This window comes from Symphalangus syndactylus, chromosome 10 (assembly GCF_028878055.3).
Source record: "Symphalangus syndactylus isolate Jambi chromosome 10, NHGRI_mSymSyn1-v2.1_pri, whole genome shotgun sequence".
Lineage (NCBI taxonomy): Eukaryota > Metazoa > Chordata > Mammalia > Primates > Hylobatidae > Symphalangus > Symphalangus syndactylus.
This window is the reverse complement of record NC_072432.2, coordinates 119,641,033-119,660,022: the sequence shown is the minus strand read 5'-3', so window position 1 is coordinate 119,660,022 and position 18,990 is coordinate 119,641,033. Positions and strand designations below refer to the sequence as shown.

The window sequence follows — 18,990 nt, the reverse complement described above, 5'->3', positions numbered from 1 at the left end:
GCCATCAGCCTGCAGTGACAGGCAGGTAAGAGCCAGCCCCAGACGCCCAACACTGTGGCTCCCAGGGAGGACCCAGGATTTGCTGTATTCCTTGTGAAGGACTCATTTATCTTCTTTACCTTCTGGTCACTGTAAGTGTTGTAAGTGGCCATACTTCCCTTTTGTGTACGTGTTGCCAGGACACTCGGAGCTCCCTAACAAGTTTACAGCCTCATGGCAGGTGTCACACACTAACCCCAGCAAGGCCTTATCTTATTTTTCTTGCTCTTATTTTCCCTTCACCCAAACACTCTTTATTTATAAACTGTGGCACTGTGTATATGTTTGTATAAGTCACCTCATATCCTGTTTGGACAGGGCTGGAGAGAAAACAAAAATGGGCTGGCTGCAGTGGCTCACATCTATCATCCCAGCACTTTGGGAGGACGAGGTGGGTGAACTGTTTGAGCCCAGGAGTTCAAAAGCAGCCCAGGCAATATGATGAAATCGTGTCTCTACAAAACAAACAAACAAAAAATTGCTGAGCATGATGGTGTGCAACCTGTAGTCCCAGCTACTCAGGAGGCTGAGGTGGGAGGATCGCTTGAGCCCAAGGGGTCAAGGCTGCAGTGAGCCAAGATCGTGCCACTGCACTGAAGCCTGGGCAACAGAGTGGAACCCTGTCTCAAAAAAAAAGAGGGGAGGAGGAAGGGAAAAGAGGAGGAAGGGAAAAAAAGATAATGACTTCATCAACCCTATGATAGGCCTGGGGGGCCCAAGGCACACACTCTCTTCATTCAGTCTTCTCAGAATCAATCATGTGAGTGCCAGTTATCAGGGTAACCACAGAAACCAAGCATCTGGCTTGCTGGGGTGGGCGGGGCTCCTGGCCAAAGTGCATTCTTGACACTTGCATGAAAGTGGAAGACCAAGCCTTTATAACCTGGTTTCCCACAAGCTTCCAGACTGAGGTGTGGATACGGGCCAACACACCTGCCTCTTATCTTTCACGCCGGAGGATTTTCTGGGTAAACAAACTGGAAGGAAGCAGAGAGCCCAGAGGGGTCACCCACATGAAAGCATATGGTCCCATCCCATTCCCGGTTTCAAGCTTCAGTATGCAGCTTGATTCTGGAGGGCTCTCCAGGATAGAGTCTGTGAATTTCTGACACTTGGTTTGCCACGCACCCGCTGGCTGCATCTTTGCTTAGAATTAGAATCCCGTGGCCTGGACATAGCAGCCTGTGACATGGAGTGAAAACTCTTGAATTGGTATATTCACCAAACTGAAGCCGAGGGCTGCGTGAATGCTTGTGGGGGGGAAGTCTGGTTGGAGGCCCAAGCCAAGCAGCCGCCTCCCGAACATCTCAATACAGACACACCCCTGAAACAACCACATTTTGCTTTATTAGGCGTTCCATGGTAATATAACACAGAGTTCTTAAGGAATAATAAACACAAGACTTGTTTTTTACCATAATTATTTTGCCATTAAGACAGTGGTTACAAAAAAAAAAAAGTACTCTTCTGGCTACACACTTTATCAGCTTTAGAACTGAAAGTTCCTCCACTCATGGGTCACAATCACAATTTCAAGGATTAAAAACCATCTATTCTTAAATCCTAAACTGTTTTAGAGCATCAAGTCACTGCAGTTATTCAGTTCTGAGACACTGTCGATTTATTTTAGCATTTACATATGACATTCATTTAACAGACACACAAAGCAAGCCAACAGGTAAACATGCTTACACAGCCTGCAGAAATCCTCAGGTTTTAAATTGTTTTTTAAGAAAACAACCAAAACAACCAAAAATTACCATGACCCGGTACAGGAAAAACAGGAAGACTCAAGTGAATACTAGAGCTGCAAGTGTTTCTTAGAATTGAAACAAAAATTGTTTTTTTCCAACTTGTTCAAATTTCCTCTAAGTGCAGGTGAGAAAAAAAGCAAATATATTAAGTCAACCAATTATTTTTTTAAAAGTGCAATTTACCTTTAAAATAACAAATAAACAACAACAACAAAAAACCCAGAACCCCAACCAGAACCCCAAAGGCAAAATGTGTAGAGAGACAAGGATGGTGATGGAATGACCTACTTTGTGATGTTTTTATGCTTTACAAAAAGCAGATTTGGTTTTTTGAGAAGCCTGCAAACACAACATTGCTTAAGAGAACCTGTAAACACGTTTGGAATACAATGCAACACAAGTCAGCAAGGACAGGCGTGGGTCCAAAGGAGCCAGCTGGGGGAAAGGTGACAGAAAAGGAGAGGGAAGGATGGAGACGCGACATCGCCTGTGGTCTCTAAGGGGGCCATGTGTTTAATTTGTAAGGTTTCCTCCCCACAGGAGTTCTGATGTGACCTATCGTTCATAATTTCTCTTGCAAAGTAGAATGGACTTTAAGTTTCCCAAGGATTTTTTGAGTTTATAGGGCCTCTTTCTATGTAGTGTGTCTTTAGAAATAATTGGACAAGAAAAAAATACGGTTTTCCCCGAAAATAAAAAGCTCCCATGTGTTCTAGAATCTCAAAAGATACTTAACCAGGAAGCAGCAGGCCCTCGGGTCAGACTCCTATTAGCTTAGCACTTCTGAACTGGTGACTTTGGTTGGCTCACTTGGGTTCATGAGGCTTGGTGTTTAGGTTTGACCGTGACTTTAGCCAGAGAGCACTGCACAGAGGAAAAGCTCTCCAGTTCTGCAGCCTCATACCTCTAAAGCTTCTGGGCCCTGTCTGCGGTTCCACGTGTGATACTGTGCGTGAGACAGCATGGCCCATTCCTGCACTTGGCCAGGGTCCCACACTCTAGCACACATCCTCATGATGGCAGGTGGGTAGCACCACTCCCACATGGACCAGGATGACACAGCACTATGCTTGCAATGGCAAACGCTCAAATCCTTTAGGCGGACCCAATGACCACCATGAAATGGTAGACCTGGGAGGTGAAAAGATAACGCGGCAAGGGAGGAAAACACCGTCTCCAAGACGAGGGCTGGAGGAAACACACAGAGAGAGAGAGAGAGACAGACACAAAAATATTCATGAATTAAAAAGCTAGAGAGAGAAAGAGAGAGCGAGAGCACGCAGAAAAATGGTAGAAGAGAAGAGAATCCTCAAAGGATTTAATCTGCAGCAAAATCTAGGCCAATAAAGCAAGCCTGCCCCTTTATCAACAGCTGACCCTGAAGACTATGGAATGGCGATGTGGGTGGGCATTTTGGAGCCTCTCAGGACGGACACGATGAGTTTGCCAACCACCCAGAATCAGCTGGGTGATGACGTAATTGCATCATTAGGATGTCCAGTTCAAACCCCTTGTATTAATATGAAATTAAATGTTCCAATTTAGTATTTAAAAAAAAAAAAAAAAAAAAAAAAGACTCTCCCCGACCCCTGGCCCCTCCTTAGCCCCACAAAGAAAACTTCTTAAAAATTTTAAAAAGAAAAGAAAAAGGCAGCTCTGGGCAATTCACTTTATCTTCCCTCCCCCCATGAAAAGGAAGATGCTAACAGACACTAGGAGGTTGAAGGCGAAGGAGACCCTCGCTGGGGGCTGCTTGTTCGCATGTCTGAGTGTTGGGTGTGGTTCCCTGTATGAGCTTGGTGGGTAGGCTTGGGTGTGATACTCATAGATGTGTAGGGAAGTGGATGAGCAAAATCAGTAACTCCCGGTGAGAGACGGGGTGCGGGGCCCCAAGGGGGACCCCATGAACTGGCTGCTCCACAGTAACTATCACAGGCTCTTAAAAAAAAAAAAAAAAAAAAAGGAAGGAAGAAAGAAGTCTCAGAATGTCCTCAGGTGTCCCATCCCCAGTCCCCAGTGGACGGCGCAGCCCAGGAGCTCTAGCCCAGGCTGGTGATGTTGGCACGGCCACCGGGGGGCGCCACGATACGCTGGGTGGTGCGGCGGGGAATGTTGTCATCAATCTGAGCACCTGGAGGGAGAGGAGAAGAGAGGAGCGGGTGAGGGGCTAGGACAGTCACACAAGATCCTGCTTGAAGGTGAAATCTCACAGCTCAGGAGGAAAAGCGCTAGTCGCATTCTTTTTTTTGGAGACAGGGTCTTGCTCTGTTTTCCAGACCAGAGTGCAGGGGCACCATCATAGCTCACCACAGCCTCAATCTCCTAGGCTTAAGCCATGCTCCCACTCGGCCCCCTCAAGAAGCTGGGACCACAGCCACAGGCCCCCATACCTAGCTAATTTTTCAATTTTTTGTAAAGAGGGGTCTCGCTATGTTGCTGAAGCTGGTCTCAAACTCCTGGTCTCAAGGAATCCTCCTACCTCTGCCTCCCAAAGTGCTGGGATAAGAGGTGTGAGCCACCCTGCCCGGCCTCACATTCTTTGTTCTTCTCTTAAAACCTCACCAAAGTTTAGACTACAGAAAGGAGGTGGAGGCCAGGCATGGTGGGTCATGCCTGGAATCCTACTAACAGCACTTGGGGAGGCTGAGGTGAGAAGATTGAGTCCAGGAGTTTGAGAACAGTCTGGACAACACAGTGAGAGCCTATCTCTACAAAAAATAATTTAAAAATTAGCCAGGCGTGATGGCGCAAGCCTGTAGTACCAGCTACTAGGGAGGCTGAGCTCGGAGGATCACTTGAGCCCAGGAGGTCAAGGCTGCAGTGAGCTGTGATTGCACCACTGCACTCCAGCCTGGGTACTAGGTGACACAGTGAGATACTATTATGTCTCTAAAAATAAAAATAAACCTTTTAAAAAGGAGATGAGCCTAAGGTAGCCAAAGAATCAGACACTGTATAAAGGCTGTTGGATCTATTACTGGAGAAAGTAAAACTATATACAAAATATCACTACATCTTACACTCTGTCCTGTCCCCTGTTCTGATTAGTCAAATTGGCTGTGGCTTTTCTGAGGACACAGCCCTCTTCTGGCATTCTAATCCCCTACACATATAATCACAAGTAGGAGGAACGATGGCACCTTATATTGGAACAGCCTGGACAGATCAGATAACACAGACATGATTATACATATTTTACTTACAACAAACTAAAGTTCATTATTTTTAAATGTTTTGAAAATTGGTAATCCATATATGGTACATAGGTAACTTTCTAAAAACCCGTACAACCAGCAAGAAAAAAAAAATTCTCACTGGTTTAACAATTTCTTTAATACACCATAGGAATCTGTGGCCCAGGGAGCTGGAAGAGTGGAATATTCTAGTCATGGGCCAAATGAAAGATGGGAAGGAAGTTTCAAGCAAGGAAACTTAAAAATCTGAATCCTTTCCTCTCACCAAGGGGATATCACACATATTACCCAAGCAAATACAACTAACAGTTCTCAGATGGCCCCGTTCTAAGCACTGTACACATATACTAACCCATTTAACCCTCATGACAACCTCACGGGGGAGCAACTACTATTATTGCCATTATACAGGCGAAGAGACTGAGGCACAACCAGAGCTGAGCTCTGAAGTTAGGCTGTTGAAACTCCAGACTCCACAAGCTAAACTACAATATACTGTAGGAGAGAAGAGGAGTCCTGAAATACCACAGTGTCCTTTCTTATGATGGACCTAATAAATTGAACAAATGTCTTCTTAATATATTAGGTAAAACACAGTATGGGCATTGTGACACAAACTGATCTCAAGATTCTGAAACCCAACCAGTCATTAACTATGAAAATACATCTCCAGGCCAAGCTAGGCTGGGCCCTGTGGCTCACACCTGTAATCCCAGCACTTTGGGAGGCCGAGGCGGGCAGATCACCTGAAGTCAGGAGTTCTACCAGCCTGGCCAACATGGTGATACTCTGTCTCTACTAAATATACAAAAATTAGCCAGGCATGGTGGTGCATGCCTGTAATCCTAGCTACTTGGGAGGCTGAGACATGAGAATCACTTGAACCGGCAGGTGGAGGTTGCAGTAAGCCAAGATCGTGCCATTGCACTCCAGTCTGGGTGACAGAGCGAGACCCTGTCTCAAAAAAAAGAAAAAGAAAATACATCTCCAGAGATCTGAGTCCACCGTATTTCTCACTTTGGGGAGAAAGGGAATATCATTCACTTCCATTTCTGTGTCCTTTCCAAATGCAATTGTAGCCTCGCCAGCACCAGTGAGCTGGCCTGCAGAACTGTGCCCTCCCCAAGCCCCAACCCTACCAGACAAACTGAATCCAGACTGGTGCAGGTTCCGGACAGGTGGGGCCTGCTGCTTGGCAGGAGATGTCTTGGCCGAGGAGGCTGGAGTGACTGTCTTGGGCGTCACAGACACCTCACACACGGGTCCGTCATACAGGCCACGAGGAACCCCTCTCAGCTCAGCCAGCTGCAAAACACAAGAGTCCCCCCAGCTCAGGCCACAGCCACAGAGGACACCTCTCTAGAAACCCTCCTGGAGGGAGGATGGGCCTGTGAGATCTAGGGATGGAGGGCTCTCCTTACAGACAGGTGGACAGGTGTTGTGTGGGGCCAGCTCCCACCATGCCAGGCCAAAACTCCCCACAAGGTCCAGTAGCTGGTTAACTCTACAAAAACTAACACGCCTTACAATTTTTCCCCCAAGGCACTTCAACTTTAAACCCTGTAAGAATCCCCTAAGCATGCTGTGAGGCGGATCTGGTATCATGTTCAAGATCTGGCCCCAAACTTTCTTTCCAACTGCATTCTCCTTTTAATTCCCTTATAGCTCCATCTCTTTCCTGCTTCACTTGCCCTGAATACACTGTACATTTTCTATGCTCATGATACTCTTATCAAATTCCCTCATCTCCCTTCTTTGACTTGACAAACTCCTACTTAACCTTCAAAGCCCAACTCAAAATGTCCTCTCCCTATGACACTGTCCCCAACTATGGCAGTGGCTCCCTCCTCTGGGTCCTTACTCCACACTCCTTATCATAGCATATACCATGATCTCACTTTGCTAGGGCTGTCTGTGGACACGCCTGACTCCTTCTCCAGTATTTTAAATGCCAGGAATAAAAAATTCAGGCTCCCTCTTATCCCTGGAATCCACTATATTCATCTTAATAATCTGTCTCAAGGTGCTTAATAAATGTTTGTGGCCTTGAACTTAATTGGTGATTTAACAAAAAATTAATCAGAACAAAACTACTCACCCTGCTCCTTGCCTTGATACGCTTGTAAACAAAATCAGGGAAGGGCTTCCGGGGAATGTAGCGTCCAGAGCCTTCGGTGACATGCAGGGTGCCGTCCTCCAGGACAATCTTCCCCTGGCTGATGACCACCAGTGGGGAGCCGCGGCACTCCATGCCTTCAAAGATGTTGTACTCAAGAGACTGGGAAGAAGGCACAGTAAACTCTAGAACAGGCCACTCTGGCTGGACTCAATCTACCCGGCAGCACCCACTGCCCCAACCCCACAGAGACAAAACAGAGACTCAGAGACAGGGATCCTGTCCCAACTGGGCACCCCAGCAGGCACTTGCTGTGTCTCCATTTCCCTGTCCAGCATATGAAATAACTTTTCCTACCTCTCCACAATAGAAAGAAAAATAATTAAACAGAATAATCGTGTGAAAAGGGTGCGTGTTTGTAAATGCTACACAAATATACAGAAAAGGATTCCTCCTATTAACAGAGACTGTGTTCCCACCATCTCCAGCTCCATTCCGGTTGAATTCCAAAGGCCTTCTCTGACCAAGTTCTAAATTTAATCTTGAAATGAGCCATCCACAAGTAGGTTTTCCCACTGGCTAGCCTGGTTTTCCAGTCTGCTTGCGGTGTGGTTAAACTGAAGTCCCTAAATGAAAGGATTGTGGTCACTGAAGAGACATGCCTCCGATAAAAAGATTGAGGGCTAGTTAATTTCCAGAACAATGTAGCTATGTAGCTATCCTTCTGGTTTCAAGTTTTTCCGGGTAAAACAGAGACACATCTGTGTGCCCTCTTGGAAAATAGGTGGAGTCTCCATATGGATGTGAGTTTGTGGTTGGTAATGAAGCAACAGAACACAGGAGTCATTGCACCCTGACATCAAAAACTCCATCCTGCAGCTTCTGCTAACCCAGTGCTACTTTCCAGATCCCAAATGCCTCCCGCTTCTTCCTGCCTGTTTGGTTCACGGGGACCAATGGCTGTGGCTGAGTCTGGACTAGAGGATTAATAGGTTGCTCCAACCATAAAAAGCACCCTGGGCTTCTGGGAAAGTTCAGACCAGGTTATCAGCACTCAGGGAGCTGGCCTCTGCACAGAGAGCTGTGCTAGCACCCTGCAGTTCAAGATGACATTTCTGCTTAGTGCAGCGGCTGGCAACACGGATTCGGCCGGCTCAGCAGCTCACATCGGGCATGTAAATGCACAATGCCCCGCATACAATGTTGGGTGAAAACAACCACGAGGGCTGTCAGTACATTGCTCTGAGTCTCAAAGCAGTCATGCAGAAGCTACCAAAGGAACCGTAGCAGAGAGGCGCCAGCAGGGAGGGAAGAGGACTCTGCGCTTGGATTACTGAGACCCAAGACTTAAAATTGTCTTTCGTCAATTCTAAGACACTCATCCCTGAAGTCAGAATGTGTCTTATAGCAGCCGGAGCCTCGCCGGTACTGCCAGCCTAGACTAAAGCCAAGTTCTTCTAGGGGGATATGGGTTTGCTTGTGCCACTGGGTTGGGGGACAACCCCACTGAGGGCATTTTACAGTAAATTCTCAGCTTGACGTTGTTCTGGACCACACAGGCGGCACGCATTCAGACCACAAGGCTGAACAAGCACCCACTTCCAGTTCCGATTCTTGGGGGAGATATTTTTCCCTCTTGGCAACCAATGCCAAGGTCGAGTCCTGCGAGATTTCCTGCCACCCCTGTCTGCACAGCAGATGCTCTCCCCAGAGATGCCGTAATAAGCACACGCTGGCCCTTGGTGGCCCAGTCTCCTATGAGACTCCTTGTCTTGGGCATGTTTTCTTTCATCGTGGTACATAACCTAATGGAATATCTTAAAATCTATGGCATCTCAGATACAGTAAAATCCAGAAGTTGTGTGACTCTGGAGAGATTGCTTTAATCCTGTCTCAGCTTCAGTTTCTTCATCTGCACCCTCCCAAGGCATATGTGAAGATGACAATACAAAAAGCCTGGTCGTCTCAGAAATAACCTTTGAAAGGGTGAGTCATCCTTTAAGGCCTGGATCAAGAGCCATCTCTTCCACATCACTCCAAAGCTAACAGTTTATGCCCTGACAACCTCCTCTTGTGCCCTACTGGGTAGAGTATGGGCACAGCCTCGGCCATGGAGACATCTGCCCTGGGTTCACACCCCAAGTATGCCATTCACCAGCTATGTGACTTTGGACGCATCCCTCACACCCCTGAGCCTCCACCACCTCATCTGTGAGGGGTAAGTAGGTCCCCCTTTGTAGGACTGATATGAGAATCAAATGAAATAAAATGAACAAAAGCATCTAGCTCACTACTTGGCCCACAGTAGGCATTTAGAAAATCTTCACTCATTCACTGTCTGGCTTTTTATTGCACTTTGCTAACGCTTGCCAGCCCCGCAGCATCCAAGATCTCATACAATGCATGCGTTGAGTCTTGTTGCTTATAAATGAGCACCTAGAAGACCTCTGGGGCCATCTCTCATTTTTAAAAGATGGAGGAACCAGCCCCATGACTCTCAGAGACTTAACATTGACGAGTCCTGTTAATGGTCAGATCACAATTCCCAGATACTCAGAGCCTACTCTCCATCAAACCGTGATGCAGCAAGTCTTCCTCACTCACCATGCATAGACATTTTTAACCTACATCCACACAGGCTCCCTAAAATTACTCATTGGGCCAGATGTCTGGAAAATCCAAGCAAAGGCTTAGCAACAGGGCTGTGGATAATAGTTAGCTAGATGCTCCGAATTAAAGCTAATTAGCCTCATGGTAGGAAACACTACTTTGCAGGGAAAGCCTCCTAGTTGCATTTTCCCAGAAGATGAATGCACAGGCACATGCTTAGTGCTGGCTCTTTAAAACAGCTGAGGATGGAAAAGCACTGCTTTGAAAGTCAACATTTCTTCCATAGGTCACCTGGAGGGAAAAGCAGGGTAGGTTGGGGTGAAAATGTCTGGAGGGCAGAATCCGTCTTCCCAAATCTTCACTCCTTCCCACTGTCTCTTCTTCTAGGTTAAGAACTCCAAATGCAAGCTCCCCAGCTAGGTCATTTATGTCTTAAATAACGAGCCCAGTCAGCCATTTATAGCACCTCTGGGGGAAGCAACCTTGCAAGAGAGGGGAAGCATTTTCCCCATCTAGGCCTGACCAAGAGGCGGCATATGCAGTCTGGCAGGGAAGACTCCTAAACAATTTTGGGTTCTAATTCTGGCTCAACCGCAAAATCGCTATGTAACATTAGACTGGTCACTTAAGCTCTCTAAGCCTCCGTTTATTTATTTTCCCAAATTGGGATAATAATACCAGTCCCTTTATTGAGAAAGTCAAATGAAAGACTCAATGAGAATATGAAGTTACAGGCACACAAATAGGGAGGTTCATGGGGCAGGGCCCTAGGACCCCTGACCATAGAATAGCCAGTCAAGACACCCAAGAAGTCATGATCTGAGCTGTAAGAGGGCACGACCGTAAGCCTGCGCTGCCAGGCTGAGCCAGTGAGTGGTGGGGGAGGGAGAAAGACAACTTTAAACACAGACTTGAACAGTCTTCTGAGAAGCAACCACCGTCCTGGTCCTCACAGGTGGCAGCAGAAGCCAGAGCTGAGCCTGAGCCCATTGCAGCCCAAATACCTCTGTGTGTGCAAATGAGAGAGGACTGGCACAGGGCAAAGTCCCGGGGTTGTCCCGGAGAAATGCCAGAAACCTGAGCTGAGCTGTCGCGGCATGTAGGGGAGGTGTCAGTACTTGCTGGCCTGAGCTGTCTTCAAGATTCAAATGAGTTCCTGACATGAAACACTTCTGCCCGAGGCCCATTTCTTTTCCAAAGCTCTCTCTGTGCATATACCTTCAGTTTTTCTGCCTATACCATATTGCTTGTGAGGAATCGGCAGTGTCTAATACCTCTGCTTAATGTCTGCTGACCTCACAGAATCACAGGACACTTGGAGACCTCGTCTGAACCCCTCACTCTCAGCTGAGGAGCCTAAGACATTAACAGACTTGCCCTGCGTCCTGTTAACAAGAGAGGACATCTTTAAGCTCTAAAGCCCAGACCCAGAGGGAAGAGATACCCAAAGCTGCAGATCCTAAAACAATAATCAAATGGCTGGGGGGTACTTCTGTTAGGGAGAAGTCAGTCAATCAGTTCCTTTAAGATAATAAGAATGGCTGTCACCCAGTTTTCTGCATGGACACTGGCCTGAGAAAACAATGGCTTAAGAGGATCAAAGTCCCCAGTGGGCATCTCAGGAGAGGACATCTCACTGTGTCACTGAGGTCCCTTGCACCAAGTACTGCCATGAGAAGTGCTGTGCCAAACTATGAAAATGGAGCGGTGCCTGACTTCTGGAAGCTTTGCACATCCTGACATCACTTTAGAGGCTCTAAAGGTCTATAGATAGAGAGGCTGTGGTATTCTAAAATGATTATGAGAGTAACAATCTTATTGACCTCACTAAAGAAAATGAAATAACTATTCTTTTCCCAGCAAACTGCAAATCACAACATCTTCAGGAAAAGCGCATTCCCATCACAGCAAGGTTTTTTTAGAAACCCTGGGGCTCTCCCTCCGTCTGTGTCTCTGTGACTGTAATTCATTTGGATGGGGTCTGCACAAGTTAACAGGTCTTACGCTGTTGTGCGTCTTGGCAGAGATGGTTTTAACACTGTCGGGGTCCCAGATGACCAGGTCAGCATCAGATCCCACAGCAATGCGGCCTTTCCGGGGGTAAAGGTTGAAGACTTTGGCTGCATTGGTGCTGGTCACAGCCACAAACTGGTTCTCATCCATCTTCCCAGTGACCTGAGGGAGACAGCACAGGCGTGCACAGGAGGCACACAGCAGAAACGAGTTAAAACGTTACTTTTCAATAACAAACTATTGATACACACGACAGCTTAGATGGATGTAAAGAGCATTGTGCCAAGTGAAACACAAACCGTCTCAAAGGTCACACACTGTATGACTCCATTTCCATAACGTTCTCCAGATAACAAAATGGTAGAGATGGAGAACAGATGAAGGGCTAGATGGGTTCTTCCAGGGTTAGGGAGGGTGGAGGGGAGGAGCAGCAAGAGGTTGGTCTCTGAAATGCTGGACTAGGCCTGCATCTTGATTGTGTTGGTGGTCACATGACTCCACAGGTGGCCACATAGCCTAGAGCTATACCCACACATTGTGACACTGTCAGTGTCCTGGTTTTGATATCGTTCTACATTTATAAAAGATGTAACCATGAGGAAAACTGGGTGAAGGGTACCTGGGACCTCTCTCTGTACTATCTTTGCAACTTCTTCTTAATCTATAATTATTTCAAAAAAAAAAATTTCGTTTAATTTACAGGGGTGGCAATGCCTCTTTAGGAAATATCATTTGGCCCAATTGGCTGTCCTTTTCAACAAAATACAGCCACAGATCTAGGCTTCCTTTTTTTTTTCTCTTTTTTTTTTGAGACAGGGTCTTGCTGTCATTGAGGCTGGAATGCAGTAGAACGATCCCAGCTCACTGCAGACTCGGCCTCTCGGGCTCATGCAATCCTCCTGTTTCAGCCTCTCGAGTAGCTAGGAAGACAGGCATGCACCACCATACCAAGCTAACTTTTTTAAAGAGATGGGATCTCACTATGCTGCCCAGCTGGGCTCGAAGTCCTGGGCTCAAGCAACCCTCCCACCACGCCTGGTCAGATGTCATCTTCTAGTCTAGCCAACCTAGAAGTCTCAGCCCCACATCTGGTTTTAGGTGCCAATCACATTTCCTCAACTGCTTCCCCTCCCAAACCCACTCTAAATCCAATAAACAGCTGAGCAAAGGAAATGAACTGGCATTAAGAGGGAGAAAAAAGTACAAATGGCCAATAAGCATAGGAAAAAATTTTCACTCTAATCAATAATTGAATAAATTAAATGTAAAACAATGAGATACAAAATTCACCTATCAAATCAACAAACAGTGGAGTTTTGCTGATAATACCCAGGTGGTAGAAGACACTGGGGAATGACGTATATTGGTGGTGGCGTATAAAGCAGTACAAACTTTCTGGAAGGAACTTTGACAATATGTATCAAAAACATTAAAAATATATGCATCCTTTGACCCAGCAATGCCACTTGTAGAAATTTCTCCTACAAACATAATCAAGAATGTGTCTATAAAAATGTCATTCCAGTTAAGAAAAAAAAAACAGAAACAACATAAATGTTCAACCAAAGACAGAAATGTGGCTGGGCGTGGTGGCTCACACTTGTAATCCCAACACTTTGGGAGGCCAAGGCAGGTGGATCACCTGAGGTCAGGAGCTTGAGACCAGCCTGGCCAACATGACGAAACCCCGCCTCTACTAAAAATACCAAAATTAGCCGGGCATGGTGGCAGGCGCCTGTAATCCCAGCTACTCAGGAGGCTGAAGCAAGAGAATTGCGTGAATCTGGGAGGCAGACGTTGCAATGAGCCAAGATCGCGCCACTGCACTCCAGCCTGGGGGTAGAAGAGTGAAACTCTGTCTCCCCTCCGCAAAAAAAAGAATTATAAATGAATCCCAGCCAGGCACAGTGGCTCACGCCTGTAATCCCAGCACTTTGGGAGGTGGATCACTTGAGGTCAGGAGTTTGAGACCAGCCTGGCCAACATGGTGAAACCCCATCTCTATTAAAAATACAAAAATCAGCTGGGTGTGGTAGCAAATGCCTGTAATCTCAGCTACTCAGGGGGCTGAGGCAGGAGAATCGCTTGAGCCCGGGAGGCGGAGGCTGCAGTGAGCTGAGATCGTACCACTGCACTCCAGAGTGAGACTCCATCTCAAAATAAATAAATAAATAATAAATAATTAAATAAATAAATAAGTCCCAGTTTTATATTTAAAACATTAAAATGAAAAAATAAATAAATAAATGAGTCCCAGTTTAGCATTCACATGGAAGAGTCTGTTATTTATTATAAATCAGCTTTTTCGAGTATATTTAAGCAGGTGGAAATATTTCCATGATATATTAATTTAAAAAAAAACAGACTACAAAATTGTATGTATGATGCCAATATTATTGTTATTATTATTGTTATTTTTTGAGACAGGGTCTCACTGTGTCGCCCACTGGAGTGCAGTGGCCCAATCGTGGCTCACTGCAGCCTCAACCTCCCAAGGCTCAGGTGATCCTCCTGCCTCCCCCACAACGAGTAGCTGGGACTACAGGCACCCACCACCATGCCTCGCTAATTTTTGTATTTTCAGTACAGACAGGGTTTTGCCATGTTGCCCAGACTGGTCTGGAACTCCTGGGCTCAAATAATCCACCCACCTTGGCCTCCCAAAGTGCTGGGATTACAGGCATGAGCCTGGAAGCGGGCCCGGCTGTATGATGCCAATATTATTTACACACTCACGCATATCACACATACACATGTGCGCTTGTGTAGTAGCAAAAAATGGAAAGACGTTTGCCAAAATATTAATTGTGGTTATATCTGAAACATGGTGACTTTTATTTACTTCCTTATTCTTCTTGGAATAAGGATATATTCCTCATATAATCTAAACAATTCACTAAAAAAACAGAAAACCTATTCCGTTAATATATTTTAAAACTTTAAAATGAAAAAGCCCAAAGATCTTCTAAAGGTCAGTGTATGTTCATAGCAGGCCTACTGGAAGCTGGCAGTAGAAGACATGCTAAGTCCAGAGAGCCCCAAAAGACACTTTTAAGGAAATTGAGCCCATTTCCAAGAGTAGAAGAGGGTTAACTGAGTAAGTCACCTGGTTGCTAAGGATGTTTGTTCCTGACTGACCCAGAGTCACATCTAAAGCTGTGTAGGTTTTCAGTCTTTACTGCTCCGTTGATGATAATGATAAGAACTATACAGGTAGGCCAGGCATGCTGGCTCACACCTATAATCCAAGCACTTTGGGAGGCCGAGACATTGCTTAAACCCGGGAACTCGAGACCAGCCTGAGCAACATAGTGAGACCCTCAGCTCCACAAAAAATTGAAAAAATTAGCCAGGCATGGTGGTGTGTGCCTATGGTCCTAGCTACTCAGGAGACTGAGGTGGGAGGATCACCTGAGCCCAGGCTGCAGTGAGCTATGATTGTACCACTGCACTCCAGCCTGGGTAACAGAGCAAGACCTTGTCTGAAAAAATTTTTCAAATTGTTTTAAAAATAAATATATATGTAATATTTAGGAAGAAATGACCTATTAGAAGAAGTCTTAAGATTTCCAACCCTCAGAAATATTGTCATATAAGTACTGGCTTCTAGGATGTCCTCCACTGTCTGTCATTTCAAGGCCTCCATGAGCCCTGTGGCCCCCAGATGAGGAGGACAAGGAAGGCTGAGAGCCATCGAGGAGTGAGGCCATCGCTCCTTACCACAGCCTTGTCCCAGATGACGGACATCCGCTCCTCAGTGCCATTGGTGCCCTCCGGAATCAGGGTGAAGTTGTCCTTTCCTACAGCCTTCTGGGCAGTGTTAAACGTGCAATGGGCACTGCCCGTGACCTGGAGGTCTCCACTGCAAAGAAAACGCATAACGTGGTGCTGCAGCTTCGTCAAGATGCTGTGCGCCTACACCTATTTGGTGGGCTGTCTCATGAATGGCATCACACCAACCCGAGTGGAGTCCTTTTGACACCTCCTCTCCCTTCTTGGCTTGACTTTCAACATGGCCCAGGTTTTTATCCAGAATCCCCTCCTGGAATGGTGCTAGAATGACAATTCCCTGTACTCATGTAGCCAACCTAGTTTGGTGAACAAGGGTCTCCCAGTTTTATGGCTGCTCTTGGCCACCATGTTGTTTTTGCCTAACGGGTCGGTCTGGTCTGAAGAAAGACAGAATGTGAAGTGTCAACAAGTCGCCAGGACTCACCAGGACAGCAAAGAGTTGAGAAAGTCTGGAGTGGTTGGATCAGGGCTCAAGGGTGGGGAGGTGACAAAGGCGGCAGCCTTGGCCCAGTTCTTGCTCCAGTAATGGGAGCCATCCGTTCCCAAGCTGGCAGTGATGGGCTCGCCATACACCACAGTTCCTGACAAACAGAACACAGAAGGTTCAGTCCAACACAATGTAGGGGGAAGGGAACCACCTCTATGAGGAGCCACCGCCTGCCCAGCAGCACCCAGTGCTCTCACTATCCCTTTATGGGAAATATCAGGCTCGTCTCACAGATGAGGAAACTGAGACTTGGAGAAATCCAGTACCTCCGCCAGCCTGTCACCCATGAACACGAGCTCCCTAAGATTCCACCTTTGGCCACTGTTCTTCAAACAACACACCCTCCCTACAGGATCGCAGACATCCTGAAGGCTTCTGTCTCCTACATTGCTGATTTTCAATTTTATTAATCTCCTGCTTAGATGGTGTCCGAGCATCCAGTCCCAGGTGCCATCTGGACTGTTCTTTATGCATGGCCTATGGCACCTCAAATTTAACCTTCCTGTTCATTCACACAATCTTTTCACAATTCCTAGCCCTTCACAGTGTCTAGCTCTGACTAAAGGTCTGTGGGAGGAAATCACACATGACATCACCAGGCTGAAGTATTTCAGGGCAAATGCATAACCCCCCAGATCTGCTCAAGAGACAGCCTGGATCCCTGAGTCACTGCCTGGAAGAAGTTGTCTGTTACAGCCACCAGCTTCACGGCCGACTCTGTGGGTGAGAAACAAACTGGACATTATGCCACTGGGATTTCAGAGTTTCTGAAAGCCTAGCCTAGCTATAATAATGCAATGTCCAAGACAAACATCAACTCCCTGTCCTCTTCTCTGTCCATTTAGATGTAAACCAGAAAGTTGAGACTCATGTACATTCACTGAATGTCAATACCTTAGTGCCTTCAATACAATCGTTCCTTAAATCAGGCCCTCATCATCTCTCACCAGCTCATTCCAACAGAGCCTCCCAATTGAACCTTAGATTTACGTTTGTTCTCCCAACCCCGCTCCCTACCTCTCTATTCATTCTGCGTGACACTTCCAGAGTGATCTACTAAAATATAATTTTTCCATGCCATTCTCTTGCATAAAATCTTCCAAAGGAGCCCTTCTGCATTCAAGGACTTAAAAGAAAATCATCCTCATTGAAGCATCAGATGCCCTTCACTACTGGAAGCTGATCTCCTCCTTTAACATCGTCCAAAACACAACTCGGCTATCACACCCTCCATCTGAGAATCCCAACCTCCCCTCCAGTCATTGCCCAGTTCTGAATTTTTGACTTTCCACCTGATGGAGACATCTTGAAGATCATTTACCTGCCTGCACATAGTAGGCACTCCATAAACGTGTGTTAAATTGATTAAATGGTCTAATATGTTATTAATTAAAGGCATCCAAGCTGGAATTTGATCCCAGGTCACCTGAATTCATCTCTCACTGGCTCCCCCCAGCATAGGGCTAACTCCCACCCCACAACAAGGCAGCCAAGCTTCTCTACTTCCCCAAACACAGGGCCCTCAAGGGCAAACACACCGCAGTCAGGAATGTGTTTTCCTTCCTCTCCACAGCCTTTCCGAAGGCCTTATCACTTGATGATACACAACACCCTCTCTGTCGGCCACTCTGAGAGCTGGCTCTGCACAGCTGCCCCCTCCTGCCTCAGGAATTTCACAAAGGACTCGCTGTTCAGCCGGGGAGTGCTGGAGGCCACAGGAGGCAGCTCACTCCAGGCCACCAGCAACCACGCCCCCACCCCCAGCAGGAGGGAGGACTCCAAACCCAGGGAAACCTCCTCCAGAAGGAAGCCCCAAGGAAGAAAAGGGCCAGTGATAGGTGCTCGGAAGGCCTAAGAGGGTCCCCTTGGCTCCTAGCCTGCTCAAAGCCTCCCATGCAGAAGCTGGTGCAAACAGCTATCAAGGTGGCTGCACAAACCACTCCGGTTCATCCCAAAGTGGAAAAACACCACATAATGAGAAGGCCTTGGCCGCTGCCAAAGACCTTTATAAAATGCAAATGGCTGGGCAGGACCCAGCAGCAGTCATCAGTTCTCAAAGGATCTCTCTGGCTCCCCGCTTTTGGTTCAAGCATCAAACAGACCTGGTTAAGCAAAACTCTCCTGACCCAGCCAGGCCTGGAGGTCCTGCTGGCCACAGTCCATCTAAGCACAAAGGTGAGGGCTGTGTAAGTCACAGGAAAACAAGGGATGCACGGCCCTAAAGGCTTCCTGCTTTTGTCCACATGAAGAAGTTCATGAGAGCAGAGGCACTTGGGGATAAAGAATGGCTGGATAGTCTCTGAAAATCCCTGGACACGCATAAACATTTTCCTGAGTTTCCTGTAACTTGCCGACGCTCATCCTCTCCCTGTGCCTGCTCCTCGGCCCTGCCTCTGGAAACTTAAGTACAAGGAGGGGCTGGTTCTTGGAAAGTGGCCTGAATACCATGGGGATGAATGCTGCTGACCACAGGCTTATCTCTCCCTGTGAAACACGACTCAGCTTGGGGTGGGGAGCTGCTCTATGAGAAGCTGGATTCCCCTTCTCTCTGTGCACAGGACTATGTACCACACTTCAAGAGAATGAACTTGGCCTTCAGCCTCTAGAAAACCCAAAATGGGGTCTGAGCTCTCAACGCCACTGCTGAGCAGAACCTGCCTCTTTAGACAAAGGCTGAGTGGACTTCTGGGCCACAGCTAAGCAAAGATAGGGACATTCAGGGGCAGGGGCAGTGGATGCCAGGGGAGGGACGGAGCCATCCTGTGGTTCATTTCTACTTTGCTCTGTTCAACTTCCCTCAGGGATTCAGAGGTCCTTGCTGTCTTTTGGATTTTCTTTCTTTCTTAGCCCAGAATCGGGGACAGGAGTTTAGCCATCATGTACCAGGCCTCTACCTCCACAAGAGTATGATCTATATATAGAGTCTCTGCCTCCCATCCCCAGTGGTCTGGAGCCCCCAACCCAGGGCTCCCCTCCTGGGTCAAT

At 47.0% G+C, this 18,990-nt stretch overlaps 1 protein-coding gene across 3 annotated transcripts in view; it reads right to left on the bottom strand.

Moving 5' to 3' along the window:
- Positions 1 to 1,364: 1,364 nt before the first annotated feature.
- DPYSL2 (dihydropyrimidinase like 2) overlaps positions 1,365 to 18,990 on the bottom strand; it is a 122,979-nt gene continuing 105,353 nt past the window's right edge. For all 3 annotated transcript variants that reach the window (XM_055295759.2, XM_055295760.2, XM_055295761.2), the window contains exons 9-14: positions 15,943 to 16,099; positions 15,447 to 15,588; positions 11,718 to 11,888; positions 7,086 to 7,265; positions 6,127 to 6,292; positions 1,365 to 3,924 (exon numbers count right to left, since the gene is read on the bottom strand). In XM_055295759.2, coding sequence (XP_055151734.1) covers positions 3,833 to 3,924; positions 6,127 to 6,292; positions 7,086 to 7,265; positions 11,718 to 11,888; positions 15,447 to 15,588; positions 15,943 to 16,099 — 908 coding nt within the window. In that variant the 3' untranslated portion in view covers positions 1,365 to 3,832. The remainder of the gene's footprint in view (positions 3,925 to 6,126; positions 6,293 to 7,085; positions 7,266 to 11,717; positions 11,889 to 15,446; positions 15,589 to 15,942; positions 16,100 to 18,990) is intronic.